This window comes from Macaca nemestrina, chromosome 20 (genome assembly GCF_043159975.1).
Source record: "Macaca nemestrina isolate mMacNem1 chromosome 20, mMacNem.hap1, whole genome shotgun sequence".
Taxonomy (NCBI): domain Eukaryota; kingdom Metazoa; phylum Chordata; class Mammalia; order Primates; family Cercopithecidae; genus Macaca; species Macaca nemestrina.
Genome location: NC_092144.1, coordinates 3,414,070 through 3,436,733, shown reverse-complemented (window position 1 = coordinate 3,436,733; position 22,664 = coordinate 3,414,070). Strand labels below are relative to the sequence as shown.

Genomic DNA, 22,664 nt, shown 5'->3' with positions numbered 1-22,664 from the left:
AATTGCTTGAAACCGGGAAGCGGAGGTTGCAGTGAGCCGAGACTGCACCACTGCTCTCCAGCCTGGGTGATGGAGTGAGACTCTGTCTCAAAAAAAAAAAAAAAAAAAAGGGCTTGAAGGACAGAGGCCATGCAGAGCTCTGTCCGACATCCTTAGGGGAAGTACAAAGACCATTTCTGCAGTCCCCAGGGGAGGGAATGGCTGGGCTGGAAGAAATTGAATTGTGAGCTGTTTTGCAGCAGACAGAAGTGGTTATGTGTGGCCGCAGCTGGACCTGCACCGAGGAGCTGCACTCAGTCCCTCCGGAGACGAGGAAGACAGAGGCCTTGTGGAGGAAGTGCCCTGTTGGCAAAGGCGTAGCTTGTGGGGCCCAGGCTGGCACAGCGAGGCCGCTGTCCTGCAAACTCAGAGCTGCTGCAGCGTGGGGGGGGGGGGAGGGGGCGAGCAGCCTTGCAGCTGTAAGAAATCCACCAGAAGCACTCCCTCCTCCCGCTCCCGCTGGCCTCACCCCTTCCAGAACGGCCTCCAGCTCACATTTGCAGCTGCGCTCAGCCTCGGTCTTTGTCTCAAGAAGGCTTGGGTGAGACGAGAGCTTTTAAACTTATCGGCAGAGGCCGGGTGGGGTGGCTCACGCCTGTAATCCCAGCACTTTGGGAGACCGAGGCAGGCAGATCACTTGAGGTTGCGAGTTCGAGACCAGCCTGGCCAACATGTTGAAACTCCGTCTCTACCAAAAATACAAAAATAGCTGGGTGTGGTGGTGGGTGCCTGTAATCCCAGCTACTCGGGAGGCTGAGGTGGGAGAATTGCTTGAACCCGGGAGGTGGAGGTTGCAGTGAGCCGAGATTGTGCCACTGCACTCCAGCTTAGGTGACAGAGCAAGACTGTCTCAAAACAAACAAACAAACAAATTATCAGTGGAGCTGAGCCTAATGGCTCATGCTTATAATCCCAGCACTTTGAGAGGCTGAGGTGGGCAGATCACCTGAGGTTGAGAGTTCGAGACCAGCCTGGCCAACATGGTGAGCCCTCGTCTCTACTAAAAATACAAAAATGAGCTAGGCGTGGTGGCGGGTGCCTGTAATCCAGCTACTTGGGAGGCTGAGGCAGGAGAATCAATTGAACCCGGGAGGCGGAGGTTGCAGTGAGCTGAGATCGCACACTGCACTCCAGCCTGGGTGACAGAGTGAGACTCTGTCTCAAAAAAAAAAAAAAAAAAAAAGAAAAAAACATCAGTAGGGGGAAAGGGAGCTAATAATAATAGTAACACTGGAGATGATTATTTATTTGTGCTGCCTTCGTCATTTGCACAGCCCATGTCGGCTGTTTCATCGAAATTCCACAACCACCTGGTGTGCGGGAGATTATTGTCCCATTTTACAGATCAGAAAACAGAGGCACTGAGACGCCCAAAGAGGTAGCCCAGATGGCAGAGCAAACTTGCTGGGGAATTGGGATTTGAACCATGGGTGTCTGATCCCAAAGCTTATGTGCCTTTGTTTATGCTGTGCTGCTTGAAATGACATTATTTTAAAATTTTTATTATTTTTCTTAGAGATGCAGTCTTGCTCTGTTGTCCAGGCTGCAGTGCCGTGGTGTGATCATAGCTCATTGCTGCAATCTCCCAGGTCCAAACAATCCTCCTGCCTCAGCCTCCTGAGAAGCTGGAACTACAGGTGCACACCAGCATACCTGACTATTTTTATTTTATTTTATTTTATTTATTTATTTTGAGTCAGAGTCTCACTCTGTCGCCCAGGCTGGAGTTCAGTGGTGCGATCTTGGCTCACTGCAACCTCTGCCTCCCACGTCCAAACGATCCTCCTGCCTCAGCCTCCTGAGTAGCAGGTGCAAGCCAGCATACCTGACTAATTTTTTTTCATTTCCTATTTTATTTATTTATTTATTTATTTATTTCCAGATGGAGTCTCACTTTCTCACCCAGGCTGGAGTTCAGTGGTGTGATCTTGTCTCACTGTAACCTCCACCTCCCGGGTTCAAGCGATTCTCCTGCCTTAGCCTCCCGAGTAGCTGGGATTACAGGCGTGGGCCACCAGGCCTGGTTAATTTTGTATTTTTAGTAGAGACAGGGTTTCTCCATGTTGGTCAGGCTGGTCTCGAACTCCTGACCTCAGGTGATCCGCCCGCCTCGGCCTCCCAAAGTGCTGGGATTATAGGTGTGAGCCACCAGGCCCGGCCAGTTTTTGCTTGTTTTTGTTAAGAGATGGGGTCTTGCTATATTGCCCAGGCTAATCTCGAACTCCTGGGCTCAAGGGATCCTCCCACCTTGGCCTCCCAAAGAGCTGGGATTACAGATGTCAGCCTCCACTCCCAGTCGTGATTGTCGGCTATTCTGAGAACAGGGACCTCTTGCTACAAAGAAACACACACAGGTGCATGGGCCTTAGAGGCTTGGCAATGACTGGATTCAGGAGAGGGCTGAAGTTCTTGAATATCAAGTTGCCATCTTCAACAGTCCTCCTTCTGCTTGGATGTGAATGGGAAGGAAGCTCTCGGCCTCCCACACCAACCTGACTCATTTTGACGGAGACCGACTGCTTCGAGGCATTCTTCTGTATCTCCTTCAAACCCCATTCTCTTTTAAGTTCGTTCTTTCGGCTTTGTCCCGCCCTCCGGAACCATCTCAGATTGAGATTTCTCTGGAACTGGAGATTCTATTTTTTTTTTTTTTTTTTTTTTTTTGAGACAGTCTCAGTCACTCCACTGCCCAGACTGGAGTACAGTGGCATGATCTTGGCTCACTGCAACCTCCGCCTCCCGAGTTCGAGCAGTTCTCCTGCCTCAGCCTCCTGAGTAGCTGGGATTACAGGTGCCTGCCACCACGCCCAACTAATTTTTGCATTTTTAGTAGAGATGGGGTTTCGCCATATTGTCCAGGCTGGCCGCAAACTCCTGACCTCAAGTGATTTGCCCGCCTCGGCCTCCCAAACTGCTGGGACTGCAGACGTGAGCCACTGTGGGCGGCCTGGAGATTCTTTTCAAATTCTCTTTTTCAGGCGGAACACACCTGGTTTTTTTGACTGAACCTCACCCAGTAGTTTCTATAACTGACCCGCAGGCATTGTGTCTGGCGGATGGATGAATTCCTGGCTCTGAAAGGGAAGGGGGATGAGCGGCTATCTCTAGCCAGCAAATCAGAGTCACATATCTCAACAGCAAATTCGCACAGCTTCCTTTCCACGTAGTTTTTTTTTGAGACAGAGTCTCGCACTGTCACCTGGGCTGGAATGCAGTGGTACATCTCGGCTCACTGCAACCTCCTCCTCCCGGGTTCAAGTGATTCTCCTGCCTCAGCCTCCTGAGTACCTGGGATTACAGGCGCCTGCCATCATGCCCAGCTAATTTTTTATTATTTTTTTATTTTTAGTAGAGACAGGGTTTCACTATGTTGGCCAGGCTGGTCTCAAACTCCTGACCTTGTGATCCGCCCACCTCGGCCTTCCAAAGTGCTAGGATTACAGGCCTGAGTCACTGCGACTGGCCTTTTTTTTTTTTTTCTTTCTTTCTTTTTAGATAGAGATAGGACGTGGTGGCTCACGTCTGTAATCCCAGCACTTTGGGAGGCTGGGGTGGGTGGATCACGAGGTCAGGAGATCGAGACCATTCTGGCTAACACTGTGAAACCCCCTTTCTACTAAAAATACAAAAAAATTAGTCGGGCGTGGTGGCGGGTGCCTGTAGTCCCAGCTACTTGGGAGGCTGAGGCAGGAGAAGGGCGTGAACCCGGGAGGCAGAGCTTGCAGCAAGCAGAGATCGCGCCACTGCTCTCTAGCCTGGGCAACAGAGCAAGACTCCATCTCAAAAAAAATAATAAATAAATAATAAATAAATAGAGACAGGGTCTTGCTCTGTCACCCAAACTGGAGTGCAGTGGTGCAATCATGGCTCACTGCAACCTCCACCTTCTGGGCTCAAGTGATCCTCCTGCCTCAGCCTTCCAAATAGCTGAGCCTGCAGGTGCACACCACCATGCCCAGCTGTTTTTTTTTTTTTAGTAGAAATGGGGTCTCACTAACTTGCCCAGGCTGGTTTCGAACTCTTGAGCTCAAGCATTTCCCCAGCCTCAGCCTCTGCAAGTGCTGGGATCATAGGCGTGAGCCACCGCACCCAGCCCCTGTGATTTCTTATTCTGATTAGTGACCAGCACCTGTCACCCAATATTTGTTAAGCGCCGACTGTATGCCAGGCACTATCCTTATGTTGGGATACAGCAGTGAGCTAAACAAAGACCTGTGCTCTTGTGGGGCTCCTTGTGGTGGGGAAACGGAGTATAGACAAGAATCTCTGCAAAACGTTCAGCACAGGGGCCGGGCTTGGTGGCTCTCACCTGGAATCCCAGCACTTTGGGAGTCCGAGACCAGCCTGGCCAACAATGGTGAAACCCGGTCTCTACTATTTATTTACACTAAAAATACAAAAATCAGCCAGGCATGGTGGCAGGCGCCTATAATCCCAGCTCCCCGGGGGGGATGAGGCAGGAAAATCACTTGGACCCAGGAGGCGGAGGTTGCAGTGATCTAAGATCGTGCCACTGCACTCCAGCCTGTGGGACAGAGCGAGACTCAAAAAAAAAAAAAAAAAAAAAAAAAAAAATTCAGCATGTTAGGGGAGTTAGGTGTCTCCTAAAAGCTGCTAATAAATCACCATGTTGCCTCGACCTGGAATTACAGGCGCCTGCCACCATGTCCAGCTAATTTTTTTTCTTTTTTTTAGAGATGGAGTCTCACTCTGTCACCCAGGCTGGAGTGCAGTGGCAAGATCTCAGCTCACTGCAAGCTCCGCCTCCTGGGTTCATACCATTCTCCCACCTCAGCCTCTGGAGTAGCTGGGACTACAGACGCCCACCACCAGGCCCGGCTAATTTGTGTATTTTTAGTAGAGATGGGGTTTCAACGTGTTAGCCAGGATGGTCTCAATCTCCTGACCTTGTGATCCTCCCACCTCGGCCTCCCAAAGTGCTAGGATTACAGGCGTGAGCCACCACTCCCGGTATGCCCAGCTAATTTTTGTAGTTTTAGTAGAGGCGTGATTTTGCCATGTTGGCTGGGCTGGTCTCGAACTCCTGACCTCAAGTGATCCACCCGCCTCGGCCTCCCAAAGTGTTGGGATTACAGGCATGAGCCACTGCACCCGGCCAGAATGTTAAGAACTCTTAAAATGGTGTAGAGGTGGGGGCTCCTTTGGAGCCTTGGGGCAGGGAGGACAGAAATGAATCTTAAATGAATGAGCAAATACCCATTATGTGCCTGGCCTGGACTACCCCACTGTGAAGCCACAGAGAACACTCACACACAGGGCCTCAGCCCTCCCAGAGTGTGCGGGAGATGAGGACACGGAGATGGAACCAGGCCAGCCCCGGGCCGTTCCCACTTAGAGACGGCCTGGCTCCTGCGTCCCACCTGGGAGAGACACCTGCTCCCCCGACGGCTGACTCAGGCGTGTGGAAGTCCTACCTGGGAAGGTCTTCGTCCTGCCATTCCTCCTTCACATCCACGTTTTCCATCCGGAGCGTGGCTTCTGTGGTCCCCATAGGAGCCGGAAAGAGGCACCGGCTTGAAGCAGGGGTGACCCCTGAAAAGAATGGGTTTTACTGGACAATAATCCTAATGACAGTGCCCTACCCCATGCAGCTCTTCCCCCCTCCCCCTCTCCCTCCCTTCTCCTTCTTCTTGAGACAGAGTCTTGCTCTGTTGCCCAGGCTGGAGTGCAATGGTGCAATCTCAGCTTATTGCAACCTCCACCTTCTGGGCTCAAGTGATTCTCCCGCTTCAGCCTCCCAAGTAGCTGGGATTACAGGCACCTGCTACCATGCCTGATTAATTCTTGTATTTTTGCAGAGACAGGGTTTCGCCATGTTGTCCAGGCTGGTCTCGAACTCCTGTCCTCAGGTGATCCTCCTGCCTTCGCCTCCCAAAGTGCTGGGATCACAGGTGTGAGCCATCATGCCCAGCTAAATTTTGTATTTTTAATAGAGACGGGGTTTTGCCATGTTGTCCAGGCTGGTCTCGAACTCCTGTCCTCAGGTGATCCTCCTGCCTTCGCCTCCCAAAGTGCTGGGATCACAGGTGTGAGCCATCATGCCCAGCTAAATTTTGTATTTTTAATAGAGACGGGGTTTCACTATGTTGGCCAGGCTGGTCTCAAACTCCTGAGCTCAAGTGGTCTGCCCGTCTCAGCCTCCCAAAGTGCTGGGATTACAGCGGTGAGCCACTGAGCCTGGCTCTTTGTTTTTTTTTTTTAAACATGATCTTGCTCTGTTGCCTGGGCTGGAGTGCAGGGGCACAATCAGAGCTCATGGCAGCCTTGAACTCCTCGGCTTAAGCAATCCTCCTGCCTCAGCCCCCCCACCAGTGGCTATGACCACAGGTGTGTACCACCATGCCTGGGCAATTTTTAAAAATATTTTTTAAGAGATTGGGTCTTGCTATGTTGCCCAGGCTGGTCTCAAACTCTTGGGCTCAAGCAATCCTCCTGCCTCGGCCTCCCAAAGCGCTGATATTACAAGGGTGAACCACTGCGCCCGGCCAACACTTCTTATTGAACCATCACCCAGTCCCATGAGGTTCCCCTGTTTTACAGATGAGAAAACGGAGGCACAGAAAGCTTAGGATGCACAGTGGGGTTCAGAGTTTGAACGTGGGCGAGAGGCTGAGCCTTTGGATACAAGTCCTGCTCCCTTGGAAACTCTGAAATCCACCTTCTCCAGGGTAAGCCATGACCCAAATAGACTTATCCTCCCTCTTGTACTTTGGACCTCAACTAGAAAGCAAGAAATCCGAACCATCATTCATACTAAAGTGTGAATGGCTGATATACTTCAGCTGCCCTGCTGGGAATGCCAAGTTCAAAGAGAATCCAGTAGGCTTAACCCATCACTATCTGCCATCTCTACCAGGCTACCTGTCCTGCCCCTCTGTCCTCCCTCAAGCAAGTCCAAGTGACCTTCTGATCCCAGGGCTCACAAAGACAGTGTGGAAAGAGACTGGGGTTAGAAAGGAGACCCTCATCTTTACTAACCACAAAATGTCACTTTATTTATTTATTTATTTAGAGATGGGGTCTTGCTCTGTCACCGAGGCTGGAGTGCAGTGGTGTGATCCCGGCTCACTACAGCCTCCAACTCCTGTGATCAAGCGATCCTCCTGCCTTAGCCTCCCAAGTAGCTGAGACCATGGGCATGTGCCACCATGTCTGGCTAATTTTTCTGATCTTGCTATGTCACCCAGGCTGGTCTTGAACTTATGGGCTCAGGTGATCCTCCTACCTCAGCCTCCCAAAGCACTGGGATTACAGGCGTGAGCCACTGCACCACCCCACCCCCCACACCAGCTTTGTTTTTCTTGTTCTAAGGAGCTCAGTGGGCAGGGGGGAGCAGTCTAGGTGGGGGCCAGGATCAGAGCTGCCAGGTGAGACTGAGTTCTGGTCTGCTCTGGGGCATGATGGACTCTCAGACCATCTCCCTCTCTGGGTCTCAGTTTCCCCTTCTGTGAACAAGAGTTGAATTAGAGATGACCTCTATGATACCTTTTGGATATAACATACCGGCATTTTATGACTCAACCAACCCCATCTGTTTTGTGCTTTGAAACCAGTGCTTTGCACCTGTGGGCAATTCTGCCACCCCTCCTGCAAGGGGACACTTGGCATCATCTAGAGGCACTTTTCTCACAACTGAGGGAAAGGAGTGCCCCCTGGGGCACGCCAGGGGTGCTGCTCAGTACCCTACAGTGCCCAGGATGGCCTCCCATGACCAAGAATGACTGGGCCCCAAATATCCATAGATCCAAGGTGGAGAAATCTCGTCTTAAAGGCAATAGTCATTTCTGTGTGCATTCCCGTGTTTGCAAAAGGATTTCAGGTCCGTGTCCGGCAGTCATTACAGAGCATGGTACACTCCATTACCTCCGTGTGTCCTCTCAACAGTTCCTGAGTAGCAAGATACACTTTTTTTTTTTTTTTTTTTTTGAGACGGAGTCGCTCTGTCACCCAGGCTGGAGTGCAGTGGTGCGATCTCGGCTCACTGCAACCTCCGCCTCCTGAGTAGCTGGGACTACAGGTGCGTGCCACCATGCCCAGCTAATTTTTGTATTTTTAGTAGAGGCGGGATTTCACTATATTGGCCAGACAGGTCTCGAACTCCTGACCTAGTGATCCGCCTGCCTCCCAAAGTGCTGGGATTACAGGCGTGAGCCATTGCGCCTGGCCGCTAGATCCACTTTTTAAATAATCTGGGGGCTGGGTGCAGTGGTGCATGCCTGGAATCTCAGCACTTTGGGCAGATCGCTTGAGATCAGGGGTTCAAGACCAGCCTGGGCAACATAGCAAGACCCCATCTCTCCAAAAATTTACAAAAACTAACCAAGCATGATGGTGGGTGCCTGAGGTCCCAGCTGTTCAGGAGGCTGAGGTGGGGGGATTGCTGGAGCCAAGGAGGTCGAGGCTGCAGTGAGGTATGATCATGCCACTGCATTCCAGCCTGAGCAACAGAGTGAAGTTCTATTTCAAAAAATAAAATAATAAAATAAAATATAAGGCATCTGGCGGGTGCAGTGGCTCACACCTGTAATCTCCAGCACTTTGGGAGGCTGAGATAGGGGGATTGCTTGAGCCCAGAAGGTCAAGACCAGCCTGGGCAACATAGCAAGACCCCATCTCTAAAAAAAAAAAAAAAACAAAAATTAACCAAACATGGTGCTGGGTGCCTGGTGCCTGAGCTCCTAGCTATTCAGGAGGCTGAGGTGAGAGGACTGCTTGAGCCCAGGAGGTCAAGGCTGCAGTGAGCTTTGATCGTGCTGCTGCATTTCAGCCTGAGCAACAGAGCAAGGTTCTATTTCAAACTATAAAATAAAATAAGGCATCTGGCTGGTGCAGTGGCTCACACCTGTAATCCCCAGCACTTTAGGAGGCTAAGATAGGAGGATTGCTTCAGCCCAGATGGTCAAGACCAGCCTGGGCAACATAGCAAGACTCCATCTCTAAAAAAAATAATAATAATACAAAAACCAAACATGGTGCTGGGTGCCTGGTGCCTGAGGTCCTAGCTATTCAGGAGGTTGAGGTGAGAGGACTGCTTGAGCCCAGGAGGTCGAGGCTGCAGTGAGCTTTGATCGTGTTGCTGCATTCCAGCCTGAGCAACAGAGACCCTATTTCAAAAAAATAAATAAATAAATAAAGCATCTGGCTGGGGGCAGTGGCTCACACGTGTAATCCCAGCACTTCGGGAGGATCACTTGCGCACAGGAGGTCAAGACCAGCCGGGGCAAGATAGCAAGACCCTGTCTCAAAAAAACAAATACATAAAGCATCTAAGGCCCCCAACTCGCATGGCGTCCTGACTGCCTCTCTGCGGAGTAGGTTACCTGCAGCCCCCCAGCCTTAGATATCGGCTTTACATCGGGGACAGTGGATTACCAAGGAAGGACCCAGAGGCAGCCTCAGTCAGATGAGGAAGTGGGGGAGGGGACGGCTAAAACTAGACCCTCCCCCGTACAGGGTGAGCATTTCTCACTCGATTCTCTGTCCTCAATGTCGTCATTCATTCTTGGAGGAGGGACAGTAACACGCAGCATGGAAAAAAAAAAAAAAAATCCCTCCTGGATGCTATGGGGTGAGGGGCGGGGGTGGCAGCTGCCAGCCAGGCCCTTCCCGCGACGGTAAGTTCTCGTCGGCAGTAGAAACGCGTTTGCTTTCCGGAGGAAGCGGGTCTTCGCCTCTGCCTTCCTTATACAGAGCTGGGTGTGACCTCAGCCCCCAGGAACACTTCCCCCAGCCCCGCCCCCGACCCCCACCCCCTGCCAGCTGCAGCCACAGGCGTTGACTCCACAGTCTTCTAAGGATGGGGTGTGGTGGGTCCTCAGTGGGCCCCGGACGCTCCTGCACTCAGATCCTGGCTTCGCATTTGGGGACGGCCAAAAGAAGACAGTGACATCAAGGAACCAGAGTGAAGCGCTCATTTGAGCCCTGAGGTCTGATTATTAGCAAATCACAAACGAGTTCCGATAAGGAGGAGGCATCTGGGTCTTAAACCATAAGCCACCCCCTTGCTCCCCACCCCACAGGCAAGCCTTTATCGACATACTTAATTTTTTTTTTTCCCCCAAATCGGCAGCTGGTGGCCTTCCCAGCGTTATAAATAGGAAATACACAGGGCTAGGATGGGTCTATTTCAGCGTCCCAGAGAGAAGCCGAGGTTTTCCTCCGCCCAAGCTCTCAGCGTGTCCTGAAAATGGTGCACTTATCTGCCTTCCAGGGGAACGGTGCGCGCGGAAGGTAAACTGTGTTGCCGGGCGCAGCTCGGGGAACGGTTTTCCCTGCTACCGGGAACACGGATGTGAGGGCCTTCACGGAGTCACAAGACCGTGGCTCTCTGCTCCCACCCGCCCCATCTGCTGGAAAGGGATTTAGAGGCGGCAAAAGGCTGCCGGATAAACCTTCCAGGGAGACGGTTTATCCTGGGCGAAGGGGAGATGCGCGCACTCACCTCTGCAGCTGAGACAGCCTCTCCTCCTTACTGGCAAACAAAGGCGAGCCCTGCCCGGGTGCAGCTGGGCATCGCTCACGCTCCCCAGGCCTTCAGAGCCTGGGAGGAAGAGGATGCTCGCAGGGACGGCTTCTGCATCCGAGGAAGGTCACCCAGGGCGACGTGGCCAGCGCCCGCCAGCTCTTTTGTGCAGGGGTGGGTGGGGTGCAGGGTTAGCGGTGGGCTCCCCCTCGCGGGGCTGCGGCTGCGCCCGCTCTCATCGCCACCCGCCTGCGCGCCCTGCCTCGGAGGTAGCTGCTTCTTCCCAGCTCACGGCTGGCAGAGGCTCGGCTTCCCGAAGACGGTTAATTTATGCTGCTTTTGTGTGCAGGGAGGAGGGGGTGGGGGGTGGCGGCCTGACCGAAAGGCACAGCCCCCTGCCAGAATCCGGTCCTCTCCATTGGCTGACAGACAAGCATCTCCGAAAGCCACGCCAGGGGCAGAGGCAGAAATCATTTTCTGATGGCGCATCACAGATTTAAAAACAAAACAACAGACAAATAAATAAATAAATGGCGAGATGGCCTCATTCCTTAGAGAACGGGGGTGGGGAGGGCTGAGGAAGGTCCTCTTGGCACTTCTCCTTGCAAAGGGAGCAGGGGTGAGGGGTGGCATCCCCCCAAAAAGTCTGCGCAGGCAAAGAAATGACTGTCCCCAGGCCGGGTGCCATGGCTCACGTCTGTAATCCCAGCACTTTGGGAGGCCGAGGAGGGAGGATCACCTGAGGACAGGAGTTCAATACCAGACTGGCCAACATGATGAAGCCCCGTCTCTACTAAAAAGATAAAAATTAGCCGGGCGTGGTGGCGGACGCCTGTAATTCCAGCTACTCGGGAGGCTGAGGCAGGAGAATCGCTTGAACCCGGGAGGCGGAGGTTGCAGTGAGCCGAGATGGTGCCACTGCACTCCAGCCTGGGAGGCAGAGGGAGACTCTGTCTCAAAAAAAAAAAAAAAAAAAAAGAAAGAAAGAAAGAAAGAAAGAAATGACTGTGCCCAGGTCACCATGTTGTGGGTCTATTAGATGGTCATTTACAGTGGATGGAGCCTCATGCCCTAAACAGGGCTGGGTGCAGGGGAGGCAGAAGTTTATCAGGCACACTCGCTCTGCAAGGCTGCTGTGGGAACGGCGCCCCCTGCAGTTGTGCACCGGTGTGACCTCACCCTGGAGGAATTCAAGGACATAGTGAAGATGGTAGGGTGGAGCGTGCAGGCCCTGCAGTCAGACTGGAAGTGAGTTTAAACTCTAACCCAGCCACTCTCCAGCTGGTGGACCAGGGGATGTGAATGATCTTACCTGCGGGTCTCAGTTTTCCTCATCTGTGAAATGGAGCCGCTATGGCTTTTTCACGTTATGAGATAATGCATAGACAGCATTAAACACAGTGCTGGGGCACAAGAAAAGCTGTTTATGTGTTTGTTTCACTCTATTGCCCAGGCTGGAGTACAGTGGTGCGACCTTGGCTCACTGCAACCTCCGACTCCCAGGTTCAAGTGATTCTCCTGCCTCAGCCTCCAAAGTAGCTGGGATTACAGGTGCACACCACCACGCCTGGCTAATTTTTGTATTTTTAGCAGAGACGGGGTTTCACCATGTTTGCCAGGCTGGTCTTGAACTCCTGACCTCAGGTGATCTGCCCACCTCGGCCTCCCAAACGGTTGGGATTACAGGCGTGAGCCACCGCGCCCGGCCAGAATATACATTTTCGAAGAGCAGAGGCTCAGTTGGTCTTATTCATCGCACATTCTCCGCACAAAGTAGCAACTCCTGGTGCAAAGCTGTTCAGGAAACGCAGGCAGAGTGCATGAAGGCTGGCTCCCTCCATGACATTCAATGACACCCCACCTAGGCTGTCAGCCTCACCCACTGCATGGAGGTCTGCACCCCTCCAAGGCATGAAGGCAACCTGCCCACAGCAGAGGCAGAAAGCCCAGATGGGGAAACAGAGATCCCAGAGACTTTGGCACACGGCTGGGCTTCACATCTCCTGGCTGGAGAAAGCAGAGGTCTTGTAAGAGACACTTGTGTTAACTGAGGGGTGGATTCGGTTAGTCCCTGTGCTGGGCACTGGGCACAAGATGTGAGTAATTCCCATTACTCACGGTCCTCTCCTTGCTGGCAAACAAAGCAAGCCCTGCCCGGGTGCAGCGGGCATCTCTCAGGCTCCCCAGGCCTCCAGAGCATCGGTGGAAGAGGATGCTGGTAAGGGTGGATTCTGCCTCTGAGGAAGGTTGCAAGTGCCTGCCACCTCTTTTGTGCATGGGTGGGGTGCGGAGTTAGTGATGGGCTCCCCTGCGCGGGGCTGCGGCTGTGGCCCCTCTTGTCATCACCCGCCTGTGTGCCCTCCCTCTGAGGTATCTGCTTCTTCTCAGCTCACGGCCGGCAAAGGCGCAGCTTCCCTAAGACAGTTAATTCATGCTGTTTTTGTGTGCAGGATTGGGAATTCTCTTAGAATGCCCATTCAGTTGAGGCCAGGCAGGTAATCCCAGCACTTTGGGAGGCCACTCACACCCGTAATCCCAGCATTTTGGGAGGCCAAGGATAACTTGACATTGGGAGTTTGAGACCAGCCTGGACAACATGCTGAAACCCCGTCTCTACTAAAAATACAAAACTTGGTCGGACGTGGTGGTGGGCACCTGTAATTCCAGCTACTTGAGAGACTGAGGCAGGAGAATCGCTTGAACCCGATAGGTGGAGGTTGCAGTGAGCCCAGATCAAGCCACAGCACTCCAGGTGGGGTGACAGAGTGAGACTCTATCTCAAAAAACAAAACAAAACAAAACAAAAGAATTCCCATTCAGTTGAGAGAAACAGGTGGACAAGAGTCTGGGCCCATCTAGAGACATCTTTGGAGTGGTGCAGGTTGGGGGACCCTTGGGGAGGTTTCCTGGTGGGGCACAGGGATGGTGACTGTATGAGTGAGACCCCTGAGGAGTGAGTGGAGTTAGATGAATAAAAAAGAGGGAGGGAGGCGTATTCTGGACAGACAGGCCTGCCCAGACTGGCATTTAAAGAGCCACAGCTCCTCCCCAGTCCACCAAGGCCCCGGGAGCTGTCCGTGGTGCTAGAGCCAACACCAAGAAGCCACAGCGTGTGACCTGAGCTCGGTTCCCCGTCTGTTTTTCTTTTTTCTTTTTTTTTTTTCCTTTGAGACACAGTCTCGCTCTATCACCCGGGCTGGAGTACAGTGGTGCAATCTCGGCTCACTGCAACCTTCGCCTCCCGGGTTCAAGCGATTCTTCCGCCTCAGTCTCCCGAGTAGCTGGGATTACAGGCACCCACCACTACGCCAGGCTAATTTTTGTATTTTTAGTAGAAATGGGGTTTCACCATATTGGCCAGCCTGGTCTCGAACTCCTGACCTCAGGTGATATGCCTACCTTGGTCTCCCAAAGTGCTAGGATTACAGGTGTGAGCCACTGCACCTGACCCTGTCTGTTTTCATTTAATTTAAAAATGGAAAATTTTTAATTTAGTTTAATTTTTTTGAGACAGGGTCTTGCTCTGTAGCCCAGGCTGGAGTACAGGAGTGTGATCATGGCTTACTGCAGCCTCAACCTCCTGGGCTCAAGCGATCCTCCTACCTCAGCCTCCCTGGTAGTTGGGACTACAGGTATATGCCATCACGCCTGGTTAATTTTTAAATTTTTTTTTTTTTTTAATTTTTTTTTTTTTTGAGACGGAGTCTCGCTCTGTCGCCCAGGCTGGAGTGCAGTGGCCGGATCTCAGCTCACTGCAAGCTCCGCCCCCCGGGTTCACGCCATTCTCCTGCCTCAGCCTCCCGAGTAGCTGGGACCACAGGCGCTGCCACCTCGCCCGGCTAATTTTTTGTGTTTTTAGTAGAGACGGGGTTTCACCGTGTTAGCCAGGATGGTCTCGATCTCCTGACCTCGTGATCCGCCCGACTCGGCCTCCCAAAGTGCTGGGATTACAGGCTTGAGCCACCGCGCCCGGCCAATTTTTAAAATTTTTGTAGAGATGGGTCTTGCTATTTTGCCCAGGCATACGTACCACACCCAGTGGGTGTGGATATCTTTAGGAGCCATTATTGTGCTGGCCATCCCTGAGGAATTAGTTTGGAAAGGCACAAAGGGCTAGATTTTGTAGGATCTCGAAACTTTTCTGAAGGTGAGCATGTAGAAAATGTTCTTGTGGGCTGGGTGCAGTGACTCACACCTGTAATCCCAGCACTTTGGGAAGCTGAGGCGGGTGGATCGCTTGAGGCCAGCAGTTTGAGACCAGCCTGGCCAACACGGCGAAACCCCGTTTCTACTAAAAATACAAAAATTAGCTAGGCGGGGTGGTGGTCCCTATAATCCCAGCTACTCGGTAGGCTGAGGCAGGAGAATCACTTGAACCCGGGAGGCAGAGGTTGCAGTGAGCCGAGATCGCGCCACTGCAATACAGTCTGGGCGACAGAGCAAGACTCTGTCTCAATCTAAAAAAAACAAAAAACAAAAAAACCCACAAACATATATATATATATACACACACACACACACACACACACATATAAAATCTGCAGTCTTGGCTCTTTCTTTTCATTCTTTTAACATAACTATATATATATTATATATATAATACTTTTATAACAACGCCCACATATACCCCCACAGCCACCCACCTGCACACACTCACACACTACACACTTTTCTTTACCTAGTTATTAATACATCCTGGAGATCACTTCAACCAGCATCTAAAGCTAATCTTGATTCTGTTTTACAGCTGCATATACTAAATTCTACAGTTTCTTCAACCAGCCCATCTTATGGGTGGAATTTGTGACGTTTCCAGACTTGTTTTTTACTTTGTTTTTAAGATAGAGTCTCACGATGTTGCCCAGGCTTGTCTCAAAACTCTTGGCCTCAAGCAATCCTCCCACCTTGGCCTCCCAAAATGCTGTGATTACAGGCATGAGCCACTGAAGCTGGCCTTAGTTTTCGTTTTTGTTTGTTTGTTTGTTTGTTTGTTTGAGACAAGGTCTTGCTTTATTGCCCAGGCTGGAGTGCAGCGGCACAATCCCAACTCACTGGAGCCTCAGCCTCTGGGGTTTAAGTGATCCTCCCACCTCAGCCTCCCATGTAGCTGGGACCACAGGCGCACACCACCATACCTAGCTAATTTTCTTTTCTTTTCTTTTCTTTCTTTTCTTTTTTCTTTCTTTTTCTTTCTTTCTCTCTCTCTTTCCTTTCTTTCTTTTATTTTCTTTTCTTTCTTTCTTCCTTCCTTCCTTCCTTCCTTCCTTTTTTTTACAAGAGCACAAATCCACGTTTATTTATTGATTTTTCGTTAGTTTAAATCCTTGAGGGGTACAGCATCACTCGGACTCTGTGTCCAATGGCCTTAGCAGGAAGATTGCTTCGGAATTTGGCACGAACCATACCACTGTTTCCATGGGCCCGAGTTACCTTTCCCCAGATGACTCTGGTTTTATTTGGTTTGCCACCAGGAATCACTGTGTTGTTCTTTGCTTTGTATACATAAGCGCATCTCTTGCCCAAATAGAATTCTGTTTCATCTCGGGCATAAACACCTTCAATTTTAAGAAGAGCTGTGTGTCCCTTTGGTTTTGGAGACCCCGCTTATAGCTGGCAAAAATGGCCTTGGACCACAGCCTTCCAGATATAGTTCCTTTTGGAAGTCCCGTTCCCAACAGGTCTCCACAGGAGCCAAGATGGCGGGAAGAGTCGGCCTTCCTTCCTTCCTTCCTTCCTTCCTTCCTTCCTTCCTTCCTTCCTTCCTTCCTTCCTTCCTTCCTTCCTTCCTTCTTTGTTTCGAGATGGATTCTCCCTATGTTGCTTATGCTACTCTTAAACTCCCAGGCCCAAATAAGCCTCCTATCTTGGCCTCCCAAAGTTCTGTGATTGCAGGTGTGAGCCACAGTGCCTAGCCACAAAAATCTTCAATAAAATTATAGCAAACATATATAGTACTTGGCACCATGTGTTGCTTTGCATATGTTTTTGTTTATCTGTCCCTTTGTCACCTGTAATGTAAGCTTCATGTGAGATGAGAGATCCACAATTTTGTATCTTTAACCTCTAGACCTGTGGCTCTCACCTGGCGGGAGCGGGGGGGTTGATCCTGCCCCCAGCAGACACCGGGCGATTTCTGGGGACATTTGTGATTGTTGCGACTGGGGGATACTGCTGTTATGGAGTGGGTGGAGGCCAGGGACGCTGCTCAGCACCCTGCAGTGCCCAGGAAGGCCCCAATCCACAGAACAATCTGGTCCCAATGTCCACAGTACTGAGCAGGAAAAATTCTGCCCTAAAAGAACGCCTGATACAGGCCGGGCAGGGTGGCTCACACCTATAATCTCAGCACTTTGGGAGGCCAAAGTGGGTGGTCAGAGGTCAGAAGTTCGAGACCAGCCTGGTCAACATGGTGAAACCCCATCTCTACTAAAAATACAAAAATTAGCTGGGTATGCTGGCATGCGCCTGTGGTCCCAGCTACTTGGGAAGCTGAGGCAGGAGAATCGCTTGCGCCTGGGAGGTGGAGGCTACAGTGAGCTGAGATCGCGCCACTGCACTCCAGTCTGGGCGACAGAGTGAGACTCCATCTGAAAAAAAACTCCTAAGTGGCTGGGACTACAGGCACACGCCACCACACCTGGCTAACTTTTGTATTTTTTGTAGAGATGGGGTCTCCCTGTGTTGCCCAGACTGGTCTCAAACTCCTGGGCTCAAGCGATCCTCCTGCCTTGGCCTCCGAAGTAGCTGGGGTTACTGCTTTGAGCCACTATGCCTGGCCCGTGTCTACTTCTGAAAGCTGTTTTTTTTGTTTCTTTTGTTTTGTTTTATTTTTTGAGACAGAGTTTCACTCTTTCACCCAGGTTGGAGTGCAGTGGCTTGATCTCAGCTCACTGCAACCTCCGCCCTCTGGATTGAAGCGGTTCTCCTGCCTCAGCCTCCTGAGCAACTGGGATTATAGGCACCTACCACCATGCCCAGCTAATTTTTTTGTATTTTTAGTAGAGATGGGGTTTCACCATGTTAGCCAGGCTGGTCTCGAACTCCCGACCTCGGTCTCCCAAAGTGCTGGGATTACAGGCATGAGCCAGTGCCTTCTGAAGGCTATTATGGGAACTAGATTACATTTTGCATGGAAAGCATTTGGCACAATCCTTGTAGTACATAAGAGAAAAAATGCAAGCCCGAGAAAACACTACAACAGATCCTTTGTAAAGAGATGTAGCCTTCGTTACCTAATTAGAATGGCAGGGACTTGGAGAGAGGCCATGTGCAATTAATTACCTTGTTGGACTTTAGCCAGGGCATGGCAGGGGGAGCTGTATTGGCCAGACCCACCAGACCATTCCTGGTGGCCACACATGGTCATGGAGATACAGATGGAAGAGTGCCATCCGCTAAATCATCAAATGTGGCTTCCTGCAGCACCCTGGGCTCTCCATGGAGCCTGTCCAAGAATTAGTAGTCCTGTACCTGCTGAATGCACTTCTTACTTTAATGCTCTCGTAATACTCCATTGTCAAAAAGCCAACTGATTTGAAAGACTTCAGCAAAGCAAAAGTTCATAGATGCCCAAGACCCAAGACTTCCTTTTTGTTTGTTTTGTTTTGTTTTGAGACCGAGTCTCACTCTCTCACCTGGGCTGGAGTGCAATGGCACGATCTCAGCTCACTGCAACATCTGCCTCCCAGGTTCAAGCAATTCTCCTGCCTTGGCCTCCTGAGTAGCTGGAACTACAGTCACCCACCACCTCGCCTGGCTAATTTTTGTATTTTTTAATAGAGACAGGGTTTCACCATGCTGACCAGGCTGGTCTTGAACTCGTGACCTCAGGTGATCCGCCTGCCTCCCAAAGTGCTGGGATTACAGGCATGCGCCCGATCCCTTTTTTTTGTTTTGTTTTTTGTTTTTGTTTTTGTTTTTGGAGACAGGGGGTCTGGCTCTGTCACCCAGGCTGGAGTGCAGTGGTGTGATCTTGGCTCACTGCAACTTCTGCCTCCTGGGCTCAAGTGATCCTCCCACCTCAACTTCCTGAGGCACCTGCCACCACACCCATCTAACAGAAGCCCATGACTTCTATGATGCTTTTTGGAGTCTAGTGTTCAAAGTGGGCATCTTAGTCTGTTCAGGGTGCTACAACAAAATACCATAGACTGGGCCGGGCGTGGTGGCTCACGCCTATAATCTCAGCACTTTGGGAGACGGAGGCAGGTGGATCACCTGAGCTCAGGAGTTTGACACCAGCCTGGCCAACATGGTGAAACCCCGTCTCTACTAAAAATGCAAAAATTAGCTGGGTGTGCTGGCGTGTGCCTATAAACCCAGCTACTCCGGAGGCTGAGGTCGGAGGATCACCAAAGCCTGGGAGGCGGAAGTTGCAGTGAGCTGAGATTGTGCTATTGCACTCCAGCCTGGGCGACAGAGCAAGATTCCATCTCAAAACAAAACAAAACAAACAAACAAATAAACAAAAAAACTGCCTAGTGGCTGGAGGGAAAGGCTTAGGCAGAAGCCCTGTTACTTTATGAGGGGCCCTTCAGAAGTTGCTGGGCTCAGTAGGTTCCTAGTCGTGTTTGAGAGTGAGCCTTGGCCGGGTGCGGTGGCTCAAGCCTGTAATCCCAGCACTTTGGGAGGCCGAGACGGGCGGATCACAAGGTCAGGAGATCAAGACCATCCTGGCTAACACAGTGAAACCCCGTCTCTACTAAAAAATGCAAAAAAACTAGCCGGGCGGGTTGGCGGGCACCTGTAGTCCCAGCTACTCGGGAGGCTGAGGTAGGAGAATGGGGTAAATCTGGGAGGCGGAGCTTGCAGTGAGCTGAGATCCGGCCACTGCACCCCAGCCTGGGTGACAGAGCAAGACTCCGTCTCCAAAAAAAAAAAAAAAAAAAAAAAGAGAGTGAGCCTTTCGAAGAGATACGAAGCCCAGCCTCCGGGCCGGCCAGCCTGCAGAGGCTGGTCAGGGGGTCACCCACCTTCTTCTTCTTCTTTTTTTTATGATGCTTTTTGGAGTCTAGCGTTCAAAGACCCCCCACTCTATTCCCCAGGCTGGAGTGCAGTAGCGTGATCTCGGCTCACTGCAACCCCGGCCTCTAGGGTTCAAGCGATTCTCATGCCTCAGCCTCCTGAATAGCCGGGATTACAGGCGTGCGCCACCACGCCCGGCTAATGTTTGTGTTTTTAGTAGAGTTGGGGTTTTGCCATGTTGGCCAGGCTGGTCTCAAACTCCTGACCTAGGGTGATCCGCCCGCCTCGGCCTCCCAAAGTGCGGGGATTACAGGTGTGAGCCACCGCGTGCGGCCCACTTCCTCAGTGACTCTTCAGGACGTCACAGAGATGAGGGTCTGTGGGGGCAGAACCCAGGGCATGAAGATCCAAAAGACCCTGGTCGCCATGCCGTTCCTGGGGCCATGGCGGCTTCCATGGCTTCCAGGGTTTTACCCCACTCATCTTTTTTTTTTTTTTTTTTTGAGGCGGAGTCTCGCTCTGTCGCCCAGGCTGGAGTGCAGTGGCCGGATCTCAGCTCACTGCAAGCTCCGCCTCCCGGGTTCCCGCCATTCTCCTGCCTCAGCCTCCCGCGTAGCTAGGACTACAGGCGCCGCCACCACGCCCGGCTAATTTTTTGTATTTTTAGTAGAGACGGGGTTTCACCGTGTTAGCCAGGATGGTCTCGATCTCCTGACCTCGTGATCCGCCCGCCTCGGCCTCCCAAAGTGCTGGGATTACAGGCTTGAGCCACCGCGCCCGGCCTACCCCACTCATCTTGACCTGGCTTCTGGAAGTCCTGGAAGAGAGCAGGGCCACCACGCTGGTTTTGCATCTTCAGGAGGCGCTCAATGCCCTTGCGCTTCTCCTTGGCCAATTCATGGAAGAAGTGGCCCCCGCCTTCCGGAGCCACATCATGGTGGTGGAAATAGAAGTGCGGAGGGAGGAGGTGTAGGAGGCCCGCAGGTGCAAATTGACCAGGCGATGGAATAATTCTGACGAATCTGGGAGCACACGGTTGGTCGGCAAGAAGGAGCTAACCACAGAAACGGTGTTGGCTGGTCCGAGAAGCAGGAGAGGACTGAGAAGATGGTCCTGGAGGTTGGAAGTAGAGAGGAAATCGGAGGGTGGTCGGAGGCTGGAAGAGAGTTCCCGGATCTGTTCCGTCCAAACACTGTTGAAGCAGGAGACAGATCTGCGGGACCGCCAAACGCTCTGCTGCTTGTCAGGTTTCAATATTGTCAAGTGACTCTCCCTCCCCCTCCTTCCACGCTGCACTCTTGGGAAGGAAGTCACTATGCACAGCCCACACTCAAGAGGTGTAGAGTTACTCTCTATCTCCTTAAGGGCAGTGTAGCTACACAAATTAGGAATTCTTCTACATAAGACATTTGTCTGTTTGCCTCCATTTATTTATTTATTCATTCAATTATTTCTCTCTCTTTTTTCTTTTTTCTTTTCTTTTCTTTCCCCTCCCTCCCTGCCTTCCTACCTTTCTCTCCCTCCCTGCCCCTCCCCTCCCCTTCCCTTTCCTCTCCTCCTCTCCTTTCCCTCTCCTCTCCCTCCCTTCCCCTCTCCTCTCCTCTCTTTTCCTTTTTTCTTTTCTTTCTTTTTTTTTTTTTTTGAGTCAGTGTATTACTCTGTTGCCCAGGCTGGAGAACAGTGGTGTGATCTCGGCTCACTGCATCCTGATTCCCAGGTTCAGGTGATTCTCCTGCCTTGGCCTCCCAAGTAGCTGGGATTACAGGTGTGCACCACCAGGCCTGGCTAATTTTTTTTTTTTTTTTTGTATTTTTAGTAGGCACAGTGTTTTGCCATGTTGGCCAGGCTGGTCTTGAATTCCTGACCTCAGGTGATCTGCCCACCTTGGCTTCCCAAAGTGCTGGGATTACAGGCGTGAGCCACCACGCCCAGCCCTTTCTTTTCTCTTTTTAGAGACAAGGTCTTACTCTGGAGTGCAGTGGTACAATCACAGCTTACTGCAGCCTTGACCGCCCAGGCTCAAGTGATCCTCCTACCTTAGCCTCCTGAATAGCTGGGACCACAGGCATGTACCATCACGTCCAGCTAATTAAAAAAAAAAAAAATTGTAAAGACGGGGTCTTGCTATGTTGCCCAGGCTAGTCTCAAACACCTAAGACTCAAGATCCTCCTGCTTCAGCCTCTTAAAATGTTGGGATTACAGATGTGAGCCACTGTGCCTGGCCTATCATTTATTTATATCAGGTTGTGAACACAGGAGGCAGAGACCATGGGGCCTCCTGAAGAATCATTCTGAGGCTAGATGCAAAAAATTAAAAAACTAGCTGGCTGTGGTGGTGGGGCTTGTGGCATGGGTGGGGCTTGAGAAGAGACCTCCACATCTGAGTGGTTAAAGGGAAGGTGGGGCTCGGAAACAGAGGCAGGGTTTGTGCAGAGACCATAATTGAGCGGGTAAAGGGAAGGCCGGGCTCCAAGTAAGAGGCGGGGCCTGTGGCATGGGTGGGGCTTGAGCAAAGACCTCTACATCTGAGTGGTTAAAGGGAAGGCGGGGTTCGAGAAAGAGGCGGAGCTTGTGGCATGGATGGGGCTGGAGCAGAGACATCCACATCTGAGTGGTTAAAGGGAAGGCAGAGTTCCAAGAAAAAGGCGGGGCTTGTGGCATGGGTGGGGGTTGAGCAGAGACCACCTATGAGTGAGTAAACAGAAGGCAGGGCTCTGAGTAAGAGGCGGGGCTTGTAGCATGGGCAGGACTTGATCAGATACCTCCATATGTGAGTGGTTAAAGGGAATGTGGGGCTCCAAAAAAGAAGCGGGGCTTCTAGCATGGGCGGGGCTTGAGCAGAGACCTCCACATTTCGGTAGTCAAGAGGAGGGCGGGGCTCTGCGTAGGAGGCGGGGCCTCGTTGCCGGGCGGGTCACGAGGCGGTGTCTCCCCAACCTAAGAGAAGGAAGCGAGAAGGTGCGGGCTTCGCGCAGGGGGCGGGGCTTGGGGCGCGTGGCTGGGCGCGAGCGGCACGCGGCTCGGGGGCGGGGCCGGTGACGTCAGGGGGCACGCCGGGCTCGGGGAAGACGCCAAGATGGCTGCAAGTCACTATTTCGGCTTCGCGCAGGGCAGCGGCCTGCAGTACAGGTAACAGTCCCGGCTCCTGCAGCCTGGCCAGGACCCCGCCTGCCCCTC

At 51.8% G+C, this 22,664-nt stretch overlaps 2 protein-coding genes and 1 pseudogene across 6 annotated transcripts in view; 1 reads left to right on the top strand and 2 right to left on the bottom strand.

Annotated features, from left to right (window-relative positions):
- The window catches only part of LOC105485415 (ATCAY kinesin light chain interacting caytaxin), a 41,421-nt gene extending 30,582 nt beyond the window's left edge, over positions 1-10,839 (bottom strand). The window contains exons 1-2 of the mRNA XM_011747771.3: positions 10,502-10,839; positions 5,475-5,592 (exon numbers count right to left, since the gene is read on the bottom strand). Of these exons, the coding sequence (XP_011746073.3) occupies positions 5,475-5,551 (77 nt within the window). The 5' untranslated portion in view covers positions 5,552-5,592; positions 10,502-10,839. The remainder of the gene's footprint in view (positions 1-5,474; positions 5,593-10,501) is intronic.
- Positions 10,840-15,775: 4,936 nt separating this feature from the next.
- Positions 15,776-22,340, bottom strand: LOC139360518 (uncharacterized; annotated as a pseudogene).
- A 184-nt stretch (positions 22,341-22,524) lies between these two features.
- Positions 22,525-22,664, top strand: part of LOC105487201 (zinc finger RNA binding protein 2) — a 61,472-nt gene continuing 61,332 nt past the window's right edge. For all 5 annotated transcript variants that reach the window (XR_011617598.1, XM_071086982.1, XM_071086984.1 and 2 more), the window contains exon 1: positions 22,525-22,616. Coding sequence is in view for 4 of the 5 variants with exons in the window: in XM_071086982.1 (XP_070943083.1) it covers positions 22,564-22,616 (53 nt within the window). In the remaining variant the exon portion in view is untranslated. The remainder of the gene's footprint in view (positions 22,617-22,664) is intronic.